The sequence below is a fragment of the Canis aureus genome, chromosome X (genome assembly GCF_053574225.1).
Source record: "Canis aureus isolate CA01 chromosome X, VMU_Caureus_v.1.0, whole genome shotgun sequence".
NCBI classification, from domain to species: domain Eukaryota; kingdom Metazoa; phylum Chordata; class Mammalia; order Carnivora; family Canidae; genus Canis; species Canis aureus.
In genome coordinates, this window is record NC_135649.1 from 81454245 (window position 1) to 81468563 (window position 14319).

The 14319-nt window shown below is 37.0% G+C and overlaps 1 protein-coding gene across 7 annotated transcripts in view; it reads right to left on the reverse strand.

The window, feature by feature from the left end:
- Positions 1–14319, reverse strand: part of CCNB3 (cyclin B3) — a 91592-nt gene that overhangs the window by 63150 nt on the left and 14123 nt on the right. For 6 of the 7 annotated variants that reach the window (XR_013375253.1, XR_013375254.1, XM_077890369.1 and 3 more), the window contains exons 2-4: positions 11958–12090; positions 9052–9138; positions 3076–3206 (exon numbers count right to left, since the gene is read on the reverse strand). Coding sequence is in view for 5 of the 7 variants with exons in the window: in XM_077890369.1 (XP_077746495.1) it covers positions 3076–3206; positions 9052–9138; positions 11958–12056 (317 nt within the window). In the remaining 2 variants the exon portion in view is untranslated. The remainder of the gene's footprint in view (positions 1–3075; positions 3207–9051; positions 9139–11957; positions 12091–14319) is intronic. The other variant, XM_077890372.1, reaches the window with a different exon arrangement.

A 14319-nucleotide genomic window follows, 5' to 3' on the forward strand; every position in this document is an offset into this window, starting at 1 on the left:
TTAGAAGACAAGGATATCCAACTCTTGACACTTCCATTCAACATAGTACTAGAGGTTCTAGCCAGGGAAACTAGGCAAGAAAATAAAATAAAAGGCCTCCAGATTGAAAAGGAAGAAATAAAACTATGTGTATTAGATGACATGATTTATATATAGAAAATCATAGGAATCCACACAAAAACTATTAGAACTAATATACAAGTTTAGCAAGGTTCCATGATACAAGGATCAATATACCAAAATCATACATGTTTCCATATCCTTGCAATGAACAGTATAAAAATGAAATTAGGAAAACAATTCTATTTACAACACCATCAAGGAGAATAAAATGCTTAGAAATAAATTTAACAAAAGAAATACAAAACATATTCTGAAAACCACAAAAATGTTGAAAGAAATTAAAGATCTAAATAAATAAAAAGATATCCCATGTTTGCGGGTTGGAAGACTTAATTTTAAAATGGTAATACTCCCCAAATTGATTTATAAGTTCAAGACAATTTCTGTAAGAATTCCAGCTGGCTTATAAGTGGACACGGACAAGCTGATTCTAAAATTTACAAGGAATTGCAAAGAACCCAAAATAGTCAAAACAATCTTGAAAAAGAGGGAAAAGTTGGAGGAGTCACACTTCCTAATTTCAAAATGCACTACAGAGCAACAACAACCAAAATAATATGGTATTGGCATAATGACAGACATGTAGATCAATGGAATAAAACTGAGACTTCAGAAAAAAACACTTGCATTTATAGTCATTTGATTTTTGACAAGGATGCCAAGATAATTAGGTGGAGAAAGATTAGTCTTTTTAACAAATGGTGCCAGGAAAACTGGATATCTACATATAAAACAATGAAGTTAGACCCCTAACACACACTAACAACAAAAATTAACTCAGAAGGAATCAATAACCTAAGAGCTAAAACTTTAAGGTTCTGAAAAGAAAATATTAAATCTCTATAACCTCATATCTGGCAATGGTCTCTCAGGACACCAAAAGCATAAGCAATAAAGCAAAAAAAACAAGTTGGACTTCATCAAAATTAAAAACTTTTGTGCCTCAAAATGATATCAACAAGAAAATGAAAAGACAACTCACATAATAGATGGAAATATTTGCAAATTACATATCTGATCAAGGACTTGTATCTAAAAATATGAAGAACTCTTACAACTCAATAATGAAAAGCTCAACAACTAAATTTTTTAATGGGCAGAGAATCTGATAGACATTCCTTCAAAAAAGTATTCAAGTGGGCAAATAAGCACATGAAAGATGCTCATCATTAGTCATCAGAAAAATGCAAATCTAAAGCACAGTGAGATATCACTTCACACCCACTAGAACAGCCGTAATAAAAAAAAAAATAGTAGGGTTGGCAAGGGTGTAGAAAATTGGAAACCCTCATACAGTGCTGTTAGGAATGTAAAATAGTGCCACCACTATGAGATACAGTTTGGCAGTTCCTCATTGAGTTCAACACAGAATTACCATATGACCCAACAATTACATTCCTAGGTATACATACAAAATAACTGAAAATAAGTCATAGCCACACTATTCACAATAACCAAAAGGTCAAAACAATCCAAATATCCATCAACTGAAGACTAGATAAAAAAGTATGGTATATTCATACAATGGAATATTATTGGTCGATAAAAAGGAATGAAGTACTGATACCTGAAACAATATGGATTAACCTTGAAAACACTATACTAAATGAAAAAAGCTAAACACATGAGATCACACATTGTATAATTTCATTTATATGAAATGTCCAGAATAGGCAAATCTATAGAAACAGAAAGTAGATTAGTGATTGCCTAAGCTGGGGAGGATGGGGTAATTGAGAGGAAATAGCTTAAGATACAGGCTAGTTGGGTTTTGTTTTTCGGATTCATGAAAATGTTCTAAAATTCACTGCGGTGATGGTTGCATTAACTTCAAATATACTGAAAGCTACTGAACTACACACATTAAATGGGTGAATTGTATGGTGTGTAAATTATATCTCAATAAAGCTGTTAGCAAAAAGCCCCACTTAGAATAATGTGTGATTATAGTAAGCTCTTGATAAATGTCAGCTACTAGTTCTAGTGCTATTATTAAGGTCCATTCCACTGAACCCTGAATGAAGGCAAGAATGTTTATGGTATTTTGTGAGGATTTCCCTGCTAAAGTCAGAATTATAAAAGAAATTCAAAAGAAAATAATACAGGGACTTAAAGTCAAAGTACACATAGAAATCCCAGGAATTTCATTTCAGCAAGAAACTAAGTAGGGATAAATGCTAATCTGGTTTGGTTTCTTTCGGCCAGGTAATTAGAAAAGTGTCCTGTGGACCTAACACGAAAATTTTCTGGAATTCCCCAACCTTTTTCTCTTACCCTTTGGAACCCATGCTTCAGCCTACTATAGCTATCTTGCTAATTCCTTCTCTTTTTTCCTGAAAATAATTCCCACTGGGATGAGGAGAGGCTATAGAAAGGACTCACTCCACTCTCTAACTCTTCTTCTAATAAAAGTTTTCCTAGGGATAAATCCTTCTTCTAATCCAAATGAGAATACTCCTATCTATTTGCAGAACCTGTGAGCAATTCCCTATAACACTGGAAAACATAGGTTTTTGGCCTGGAGAGATAGTAATTTCTCTCTAGTAATAAGAGACAAACCTCTCCCAAAAGCTTCTGAGATAAGCAGACTGGCAAGCTATCAGCCAGCTGCTGAGTATCCCCCGAAAAGTTGCCCCCACAATCTCAAGCACAGACTAGCTCAAACAGGGACTGAATTACTAAAAGAGAAAAAAGATGAGCACAAGACCTTTGAGTAAACCTCCCAATGACAACAGCTCTTTCAATATGCACATTCCATGGAAAGAGAGAGAAGAGGCCTATAATACTTCAGTAACCACAGCTAGGTCCACCTCAGCACCCAGAGGTTAATGTGGTAATCACTACCATGGCTCACTAAACATGTTCTCGATGTGGAACAAAAGGAGGTCAAAGGATGTCATGTACTCTCCTTTACCAGCTAAAACACTACCTTCTGAGTCCCTTCTTACTCACCTTACCATATTCACCTCATTGCTTTTGGCCAAACCAAGAGCAGGTGTGTTCCCTTTTATCTTCTTGGGAACATCTTTAACAAACTCCTTATTGGCTTCCTTCTTGAGCTGGGCAGGTTGACTTTGAGAAGCCTGCAAAAATAAATAAGTAAATAAAAATAGTGGGGAGGGGCTGGGGAAGAAGGAAGAAAGGAAATCTAGAGAACTACAATTTACCTAATAAGTAGCTATAGAAAAGTTCTGACTCACATTCCCACCATGAACACATTGGGTGTTCCAAGGAATAATAATCAAGACATTTCACAACCAGTGTGGCACTTGTGCAAACCAATCACAATGGAAGCTAGCAGTATAGTAGTACTGCTACATATTAGGCAAAAAGCAGCTTTAAATGTTTCCAAAATACATAGAATATAGTTCTGATCTCATTGTCAGGCATAAGGACTGGCAAATTCCCCAAATGATGTTTTGTTAATATCACATTCCACTTTCACTCCATAAAATGTTCAGAGGGAGAGAAATATTATATAACTGGCTTTGCTACCCGGGTATACCAAGATCAGCTAGCGTTTCAGGGTAGACCTCTAACACAACACTACCTGTAATACATCTATCCCATTTCATTGAGGGGATATTTATTTAACATGGGGCTCTGGGGAGCTCCACCATAAATGCTAATCTTAACTAATTCTATTAAACAATAGAGGAGATCCTGAGATTATGAATAATATCAGTAAAAATAATTTTTTAAAATTTTTATTTATTTATGATAGTCACACACAGAGAGAGAGAGGCAGAGATATAGGCAGAGGGAGAAGCAGGCTCCATGCACAGGGAGCCCGACGTGGGATTCGATCCCGGGTCTCCAGGATCGTGCCCTGGGCCAAAGGCAGGCGCTAAACCGCTGCGCCACTCAGGGATCCCAGTAAAAATAAATTTAAAATGCCTTTAAAATGAAACTGGTACGCCTGGGTGGCTCAGTGGTTAAGTGTCTGCCTTTGGCTCAGGCATGATCCTGGAGTTCCAGGATCGAGTCCCACATCAGGCTCCCTGCATGGAGCCTGCTTCTCCCTCTGCCTATGTCTCTGCCTCTCTATCTCTAGGTATCTCTCATGAATAAATAAATAAAATCTTTTAAAATAAAATAAACTGAACCTAATTATATTCCAAATAAATACCATAACCATACCCTACGGGAGAAAGAAAACAGAAGAAAATATAAGAAACAACTAATCCAAGTAAACAGAGTATTGGACTATATACCCTCAACATACACATCCTCAATCAGGATGGGTTTGTGGGGTGGCAGAGAATATTGCAATAAATCTGGAACTCTTTTTAACAGGTTTATTATGGTGGTATGGATGAAATAATTTTGAAACCCTTTCAGATGTGTTATAGTATTGAGTAAATGTGTTGATGTCTTCATTGTAGAAGAAGGAATATACAAATATGGATTGGGGAATGCAAGGAAAAATCCTACATATTGGAATGGGAGCTGTGCAAATTCATGATTTCTTAAATAGGTGTATGTATATATACATTTTGAGTAGACAGGTATATGTACATATGTGTGTGCATCTGTGTATGTAGATAGATGTATATGTATGTTTAAGTACATATATATGTGTATGTGTATATAAAGATTTAGTTTAGACAAAAATCATCAGTGGATGCTAAATCTAGGGGAAATTTTGATGAAGAGCAGGTTATTTGCAGGCTCTTAAGTGTGACCCACATACCACTTATTAGTTGCAAAAGGAAAAAAATAAACAGTAATTATACAGAGGGAAGCCAGACAACACCTTGACTGGGTAATCAAAATTTAATATCACCATTGAGGGATAGATGGATATCATGTGCCTCCAGATGTGATATTCTCAGAAGGACAGAGTATCTCAGAATATCCTAGCACCAGTATCACCTACAAAGTATCCCAGCCCAAGAATGTATAACATCAATCTAGTCACATGGAAACATCAGACAAACACAAAATGAGGAATGTTCTATTTTTAAAAGGGTATCTAGGTAGGACTGTATTCTTCAAAAATAGTAATGTCAATAGAAAACGAAGGCAGGCTATGGAAATGTTCCATACTAAAAGCAGCTAGAGAAATGACAAGTAAATATTCCCTTACTAGAGGATAAAAATGCTTGTAACATTGACCTTAGAAGGTCAACCGGAAAAATTGGAATATGGATAACAAATCACATAAAAATGTTATCGACGTAAATGTATAAAGTTGTTAACAGTACTGTGACAATTTCTCTGGGAGGTGTGAGTGGCTCAGTCAGTTGAGCTTCTGACTCTTGGTTTTGGCTCAGGTCATGATTTCAGGGTCATGGGATCAAGCCCCACACTGGACTCTAGGCTTAGTGGGGAGTCTGCTTGAGATTCTCTCCTCCTTTTGTCCCTCCCCTTGCTCACTCACTCCCTCTAAAATAAATAAATAAATGTTTTAAAAAAAAAAAAACAATTTGAGGAAATAAACACTGAAATACTTAGGAGTAAAGAGCCATGATGTATGTAAGCAAATGGGATAAAATGTTGACTACAGGTTAATCTAAGTGAAGAGTATATGTATATTATTTATACTACTTTTATTTTTGCAATTTTTTGTAAACTTGAAATTATTTCCAAATGAAATATTTTAAAATATGCCTTTGTATCATCAGATCATAATAAGCAACTGCGATCCAACAGGGATATCTTTCTTAGGCCCTCAAGCCATCCACCTCTGCTCCTCAAATAGTTTGGCACCGTTTTCATTTTATCTTCTTACCTAAAGTTTTACAAACCCTCTATATATATGGAACTGAGATTCAGAATTGGAAAAGAGTTGCATTCTTGGAAGGAGAGAGATGGAGACCCCAACACCTGGGGTGAAACGCTCTACTTGCCATATGTGAAAGTTCAAAGCACTAATGTTCTCAGATCTAAACTCAAGGGGACCTTAATCTGAACTTCCTTTCAACTATTTCTCCAAAAAAATAAGAAAAATGTGTCCTACTGACACAAAACCATTTAGGTAAATGTAAATATATTCCTATCTCCTTGTCTACTGGCTTAGAACCAGCTCTTATACATCAAAAGCCTTTCCCATGCTGGAATGATAAAGGAGAGGAAAAGAAAAACACAGCAGATAAATTAAAACAGATCAACTCTTTTGACAGACCCGGACCTCACTAGTGAATGCTGAGGAAAGAAAACAGGTATGTGGACATGTAGACTTAGTATACTGACAGGAATACAGACAGGAAAAAGCAAATAATCATATAGGGAATCCCCAAAATTCAGAGCTCAAATAGATGAACTCAGACATCTGCAGAAATGCCCAATCCTAGGAATGGCTTAGGCACACTGTAATGATTGAAATTTCTCTGGAAAACACCAAGGACCATTCAAGGCTACCAAAGTGAATCTTCAAAACTTGAATTCAAGAAGTTGCTGCGGCCAAGTTCAAAAAGGGTGTTGCCTGTGTTCTCCTCTAGGATTTTGATGGAATCTTGCCTCACATTTAGATCTTTCATCCATTTTGAGTTTATCTTTGTGCATGGTATAAGAGAATGGTCTAGTTTCATTCTTCTGCATGTAGTTGTCCAATTTTCCCAGCACCATTTATTGAACAGACTGTCCCTTTGCCAGTGGATAGTCTTTCCTGCTTTATCGAATATTAGTTGGCCATAGAGTTGAGGGTCCATTTCTGGGTTCTCTATTCTGTTCAATTGATCTATGTGTCTGTTTTCGTGCCAGTACCACACTGTCTTGATGACCACAGCTTTGTAGTACAACCTGAAATCCGGCATTGTGATGCCCCTGGCTCTGGTTTTCTTTTTCAATATTCCCCTGGCTATTCGGGGTCTTTTCTGATTCCACACAAATCTTAAGATGATTTGTTCCAACTCTCTAAAGAAAGTCCATGGTATTTTGACAGGGATTGCATAGAATGTGTAAATTGCCCTGGGTAGCATTGACATTTTCACACTATTAATTCTTCCAATCCATGAGCATGGAATAGTTTTCCCTCTCTTTGTGTCTTCCTCAATTTCTTTCAGAAGTGTTCTGTAGTTTTTAGGGTATCAAACTCCAATAAAAATATAAAAATATATATAAATATATAATTTATATATAAAATAATATATAATATATATAATATATATTATATATATATATAAAATAAACTTGACTTCCAAAGGGAATTGGGCTGAGTTTCTGGGAAGCTAGAGGCAGAGCTACTGCTCAGAGATGCCTTGCTTTTCCCACTCTCACCCTGGATAAGGATGTAGCCTAACAGATACCAGAGGGCTATGGATGATATCTGCACATATTTCCTATTTGTTTGTGTTTGTTCTTTATGAATGGCAATATAAACTTCATGGGAAAAAAAAGGACTGAGACATGGAAAAAAATTTCTCTTATGCTATGAGACCTTGCTTTTGCACAATGTCACCACTCCTTCCATCAGGGACTCTGGGGACCAAGGGAAGCTGCACTAATGTGAGCTGTATCTGTTTCCGATTTGTATGGCTACCTTATTTCAGCCAAGTTTCTAGATCCATGGTTAAATAAGTCAGGAAACAAATCTAACCTTACAGGCCTGTGTGGAAAGAGTCTTTCAACCAGTCTACAGCAAATCAGAAATTATTCAGAAAGCTGTAACCTAAGCATATATGTTGTAATCTGTATGGGGAAGAGACTATGTTAGTACAAAGGTAGTCACACAGCAGCATCTAAAGAGCAGAGACCCAAAGGACAGAACATTACCAATGCTTATCCAATCCTGCTCAAGGGAGTAAAATATTATCTAGTAGATACAAGTATTCTGGTAGCCACAGAAGGACACTCTATTATGGAGGGCAGGAATAGTTCACTAGGATTCTCTGTATCCTAGATGAAACAGACTTATAAAGCAACATTGAGCAAGTCCTAATATGTAGACATAATTATGGTATATACCTTATAGAAATGAATGAAGATTAAGGGAGCAGATACAGGAGAAAGTGTTTAGAATAGTGCAAAGCACATGTTAAGCACTCAGTAGTCATCATCTATTATTATCTAAGACCAAAAATTACCTTTGGCCCAATTCCTTTGTTTTTTCATCTGCAAATGGTGATGATTTTACTTCTTTCTGTCATATCCTAATTTTTTTTTACTTATTTCTCTTGGCTGATTGCTCTAGCTAAAACTTCCAGTATTACTTTGCCTTTTTTAAAATTTATTTCTTTTTATTGGAGTTCAATTTGCCAACATAGAGCATAACACTCAGTGCTCATCCTGCCTAGTGCTTTGGCCCAATTCCACATTCAGTTAGTAACAGTTTAACTATCAATTCTGGGTTTTGCTGGTATCTTAATAATACCAGAAAAGAAGTAACTTGGAAGTAAACTCAACAATTCTCATCAAAATTGAGTTTCTCAGTCTCCACAACTGAAGACCAGGTCACGGAACTGTGGTCCTCAATGGTTCTGTACATCAGGTGGCATTTTGATTGTCACTATGAATGGGTTGCTGCTGGAATTTAATGCCAGGAGCCAGAGATGCTGTGGCTGAGGACAACCATATACAATAGAAAAACTACTGCACCAAATGCTCATAGTGCTAGAATTGATAAACAGTGCCTTGAACTACAATGAATCCATCAAGATACTTACCTCCAAGGCCTAGGGAGCTAGCTGAGCCACATCTGGACTTTATCTAAATGTAAGATCCCATAGCTCTTACATTTATCTATAATTTCATATCTGATAGTCACTCTGTCTGCTGCTTCCAGAAAGTTCAGCCAATTAATCCCGATGATATGTGCCAATAGAAGAGCTCCTGTGGTATCTGAAATTGGCTCATTAATTCCAAGTAAAATTTGCTCTCAAAATTCTAGAGAGGGTCAGGGTCTGGTAACCCACGAAGGTCCCTTAAGGAAGAGGTTATCTAAACCTTATGCAAAACCACAGCAGAGAATTAGACTAGCATACTCACATTGGTGAGATCTTCAAAAGCTGATCTTTTTTTGCATAGTCTTCTAGGTGAAGATGAAGATATCTTTTCTTGATAATTCTCCCCTCTCTAAAAAAGTAAAAGAGGTAAATGAGTATATCCAATCACGAACACTTTTCAGGGACTATTGGGTCATCTATGGGGCTCAGGGGGAAACTCCAGAATCTCCAAGCAACTGGGGATGCATATAACAAACTATAACACAAGGAAATGTCAGCACTCACTGCTGCTTAGAGAGTCCCTGAAGGAGGTAATCATGATCATGGGGACAAGACTAAGATGATGACCTTCAGTGTAACCCTTAGAATGAGCAAAATAACTTGGTAAAGCTAGTTTTCCCTTAGTTCTCTCATCTTTATGGTTATCTGATCCAAGATTAACAACTATCACAACCACCCTGCCTCTCTCCCAGTCATTCCTTTAATATGGATGCTCTCAAGTGAATTAGTTCAATAATTTAACAAATATTTAAGTATCTCTTGTGTTGAGTATTTAAGACATTCCCAATAAGGACAATAACATGCATACCTAGGTACTGGTCCAGGATAACCTCTTTACTATTACTAGCTGTTAACCTTGGAAAAATCACTTACTCTCTTAGCCTTAATTTTCTTATCAGTAAAATTGGAATGATAACCTTATTTGAGGATAAAATGAGAAAATACGTATTTTTAAAAGTCTGTATAGAGGTGCCTGGGTGGCTCAGTCACTTAAGCATCCAACTCTGGATTTCAACTCAGGTCATGATCCCAGGGTCCTGGGACCAAGCCCAACATCAGGCTCCGCCCTCAATGGGGAGTTTGCTTGAGGATTCTCTCTCTCCCTCTGATCCTCCTCCCATTTGCATGCTCTCTCTCAAATAAATACATCTTTAAAAAATAAATAAAATAGAATAAAAATCTGTATAAACTATAAATGTACATAAATCATATTTTTAAATAATGTGATTTTAAGCCTCATAGGGAAAATTTTGAATTTTTTTTAAAGATTTTATTTATTTATTCATGAGAGACACAGAGAGAGAGAGGCAGAGGCACAGGCAGAGGGAGAAGCAGGCTCCATGCAGGAAGCCTGATGTGGGACTTGATCCCGGGACCCGGGAATCATGCCTTGAGCCAAAGGCATCAGATGCTCAACCACTGAGCCACCCAGGCATCCCAAATTTTGAATTTTTTTAAAGTATACATATTCATGATTTCTTTATCATTATTATTTTTTAAGTATCCTCTACACCCAACATGGGGTTTGAACTCACAACCCTGAGATCAAGAGTCAGATGCCCTACCAGCTGAGCCGTCCGGGTACCCCAAATTTTGTGGGGTTTTGTTTTTAATTAATTTTATTTAAATTCAATTTGCCAACATATAAATTTTGTGTTTTGAGAAAGGAGTTTGGTAATCCATATTAACCTCTAATTGTTAGTATATATGAAGGAGAGATAGTAGACAGGAAGTGAGGTAAATATTTTGGAGCAAAGGGGGCTTTATTTCTAGGTATTATTTATCTGTGCATGCCTTATCCAACTCCCAAGTGAATAATACCATCTCTATGGGACTAGAGGTTAGGGTAAATCACACTGTAGGGCTCTTCTACACCCTAACAGTTTTTCTTTAGCGAAAACCTCCTAAGTATCAAATCTCCTTTATGAAGTAAGAACCTTGCCCTACTTATATCAGTTATTATAATGTGAAGCAAAGCATTAGGGTCACATCATTTATTTACTCTGTTCATCTACATCATGAACAATTAGTATATGATCTGATCACAGTAAGTGATCAGAAGTTTAGAGAATTGGAATCAGTACAATAGACCAATCTAACACAGCAGAACAATCCTGAAAGAGCTAAGAATTACCTCTATTTTTGAATTGATTAAACTAAGAAATCAGTAAACTATTAGTCTTTTATCTAGTTCATGATAAATAATATTTGGTGGTTACACAAAACTCACAAATTAGCTAAGAAATAAAATATCCGTCTGCTATCCAATTCCCACTTAATATTACCAGTAGAAATAATCAGCCCCAAATAAAATCCACAGGTGAAAGTGAACTCAGTAAAGTTTAGATTTATAAAATGTGCCCCAAGAAAGCTGGATTGGGAAAAATAACTACCACAAAAGAAAACTTATTCTGGCAGAACTCTAATCAGCAAATTTGATATAGACAAAAATCTGATCAATGTATCAAATCTTTCTTGCCAAATTTATATATAAAAAAACATTTAGCACCTCCATGAAAATCATTTTAATAAAATAAAAAATGAAAATCATTAGAAAATGTTTATCTGTGCTGAGAGAAAACCAATCAAGGAAATTAAATTGGCCTAATGATGTTTGCTCCAGAAAATACTCCCTTAATGACAATTCATCAGTTTTAGTAAAACTCTGATTAAAATATGTATGATGATGAACAAAGAACAACCCAGGGTTGGAATGACAATGTCAAACTATCCACAAGGTCAAAACAGCAAAATCAAAATGGACCCCTTCTTCAAATTTAACAGCTATAAAAAGCATAACATACTTGTTGACCTAATCTTCGTACTCTCCCCAGGATGTACTAAGCAGACTCCCAGCAAGGTACTATGAGCATCTCCCAGAAATTAAGAGTGTAGAGGTTGTCATTAACAAGAGCTGAGCATTGTTTGCTTTTGAAGGTTGTGAAGGACACCCTTCACTTCAGCTATGCATTATGGGAAAGGAGAGTTCACACTTAGAACCCAAGTTCTAATTTGCTGGTCTTCTTCAGCTACAAGGGGTACTGCTCCTTCCCAATTTCTCAGGTTAAACAACACATACTCAGAATGATTCAGAAGTGAGAATAGGGACTGACTCAACATAGGAAGAAGCTACCTGAGACACCATTGGGAGAGGCAGCTTGCTCTAACCTTTTCGGATTGGCCATTATTACCACTGGGCACAATTTTGCTGGACCGAGATTTCTTAGTCTCAGGTTTGGAGCTTCGGGATGGTAGTGGCAGTGGCATCTCACAGGTTCGGCAGTATCTATCCAAGATAGAGCTGCAATCAGAAAGGGACTCTTTAAAAAAACACCATTCACCAGAAACATCGCATAATTAATACCCAATCTCTCTAGAGCATATCTAGAAGTAAACATACTTTGAGTTAGGCAGGTCTGTCTTTAAATCTTAGTTCTATCACAATTAACCTTGGGCAAGTGATATACTCCCTGGGCTTCAGATGGAGACAAGTATACCTACCTCTGTAGGGTAGGTATACTGTTCAAATTAAATAAGATATTCTATCTAAAAAGCCTAGCACAATGCTTGCCATCCTCTGTGGGCACTGGAACTGTGGCCCACCTCCTAGTTTAGGCCTGGAAACATTGGGAACAAGTCACATGAGTATTTTGCATTAAAATAGATCAAGAATATCACAGATCATATAGTATGGAAGCCAACTGGAAGGGTTAATATTCTTTAAAAGGCACAGGGTCCTGGCACAGCAATTATAATGATGCTACAGAGAAGATACAAGAATGCACTACACACACACACACACACACACTAATGCATGATAGGCCAGAGTATTCAAAGACTGCATTCAATCAGAAGAAACTGTAATCCAGTTCCAGAGACACCTGGTAGGAAAAAAAAATTCAAAAGATGAGATAACAATAAAGGAACTAACTTACTGAAAATCACTCAACATAAAAATTTAACCGTCGTTACAGCCTTGGGGAGAGTCTTATCTTTGTTCCCTATCAGTAGGGTACCCCATTCTACATTCCTTAAGGTTCTTTTTTTGTGAGTGTTCAATAGTTAGGATACACTTATGTGTCTCACAAGCAAATGCATTATTAGGAGGAATTGGTTTTTGGATTTATGAGACTCTTCCCACTCAGATGAAACTGCCCTTCCAACCTCACCCATATTCAATCTCCAAATTCAAATGCATTTGAAAAAGAACAGGCTCTTCTAAGAAAGACCCTAAAGGTAATGTAATAAGCTTAGCTTACCATTCTGTACCAGATATTTCAGGCAATGGAAAATACTAATGCAAATAAATCATGCATCTTATAAGTATTCACATGCATAGCTCTAACAGTAACATAAAAATGTGACAAACGATTTAATAAAGGTAACTACAAAGTACTACAAAAACACAATGGGAAGCCAATAAACTTGTCTGGGAAAGGGGTGGAAGAAGACTCTATAGTGGAGGTTATATATGATCTAGACTTAAATGACAAAGAGGTTTCCAAGTAGACTGGGGAGCATTCCTGGAAAATAAAGCCTTAGCCCAGGCAGAACATCAGGCTTGAACAAGTCGAGCATGGCAGGTGCAGGGACACCCCAGTTGCCTGGAGTATGGAGTATAAAGAATATATTGGGGAGGAGTTAGAAAGGGGCTGAATGCTAGGCTGGGGCCAGGCTGTTCAGAAGGGGAAGTGGAGAAGACTGCAGCTTGAGGGGTTTTAAAAAGGAGAAAAGCTGATTTAGGTTTTGCTTTGGATGAAGAAGTATTGCACATTTTGTTAGGAAAAGTCAGCATATGTGCCTTCACACTTTATTATGTCAGTTGGGTCCTCACAAAAAAAGATACACAGTATAAATATAATTCTTTCCATTTTAGAGGCCTTAATGTGTTAAGTGACTTACTACACAGAACAAATGATTAAGCAGCAGAGATCATCCAGCTCTTTCCAGGGCTCTTTCTAAAACACCATTACGTTTCTCCAAGCATACTCAAAAGCACTCCAAAACCATCTATGATCCAAAGTGAAAGGCTGTAATGTGGTAGTGGAAGGAGACAGAATGAGTAGATTTTTTAGGAAACAACTGGATTTCTACACAGGACAACTTAGCATCTTTGAGCCTTAATTTCTTCATTTGCAATAGAGGAATACCACCATTTACTTGCAGAAGCATTGTATGGCTCAAAAGCAAATTTGTATGGGCAAAACCAAACCCATGGTAGGCCCTCAAAATAAGAAGTCCGTCTTACTTTCCTTCTTCTCCCCTAAATACCTCTTTTCCATCTCATCTCTCAAAACTCAGCCAAGCAACAATAAAGCTAAATTGGGTCTACCCACCCTTAACTGCATGGTACGAAAACCACTTACTCTCCTGTTATTATTCACACCTCATACAATGTTTTATGGATGACAAAAGACTCGTGTTCTGAAACTTACCTTTCAAGGGGAAAGAAAAAATAGAGTGGACTCAACAGGCTAAAAAAACATTCATCTGATGATATCACAGGTAACTAAACCTCAGAGAGAATAAG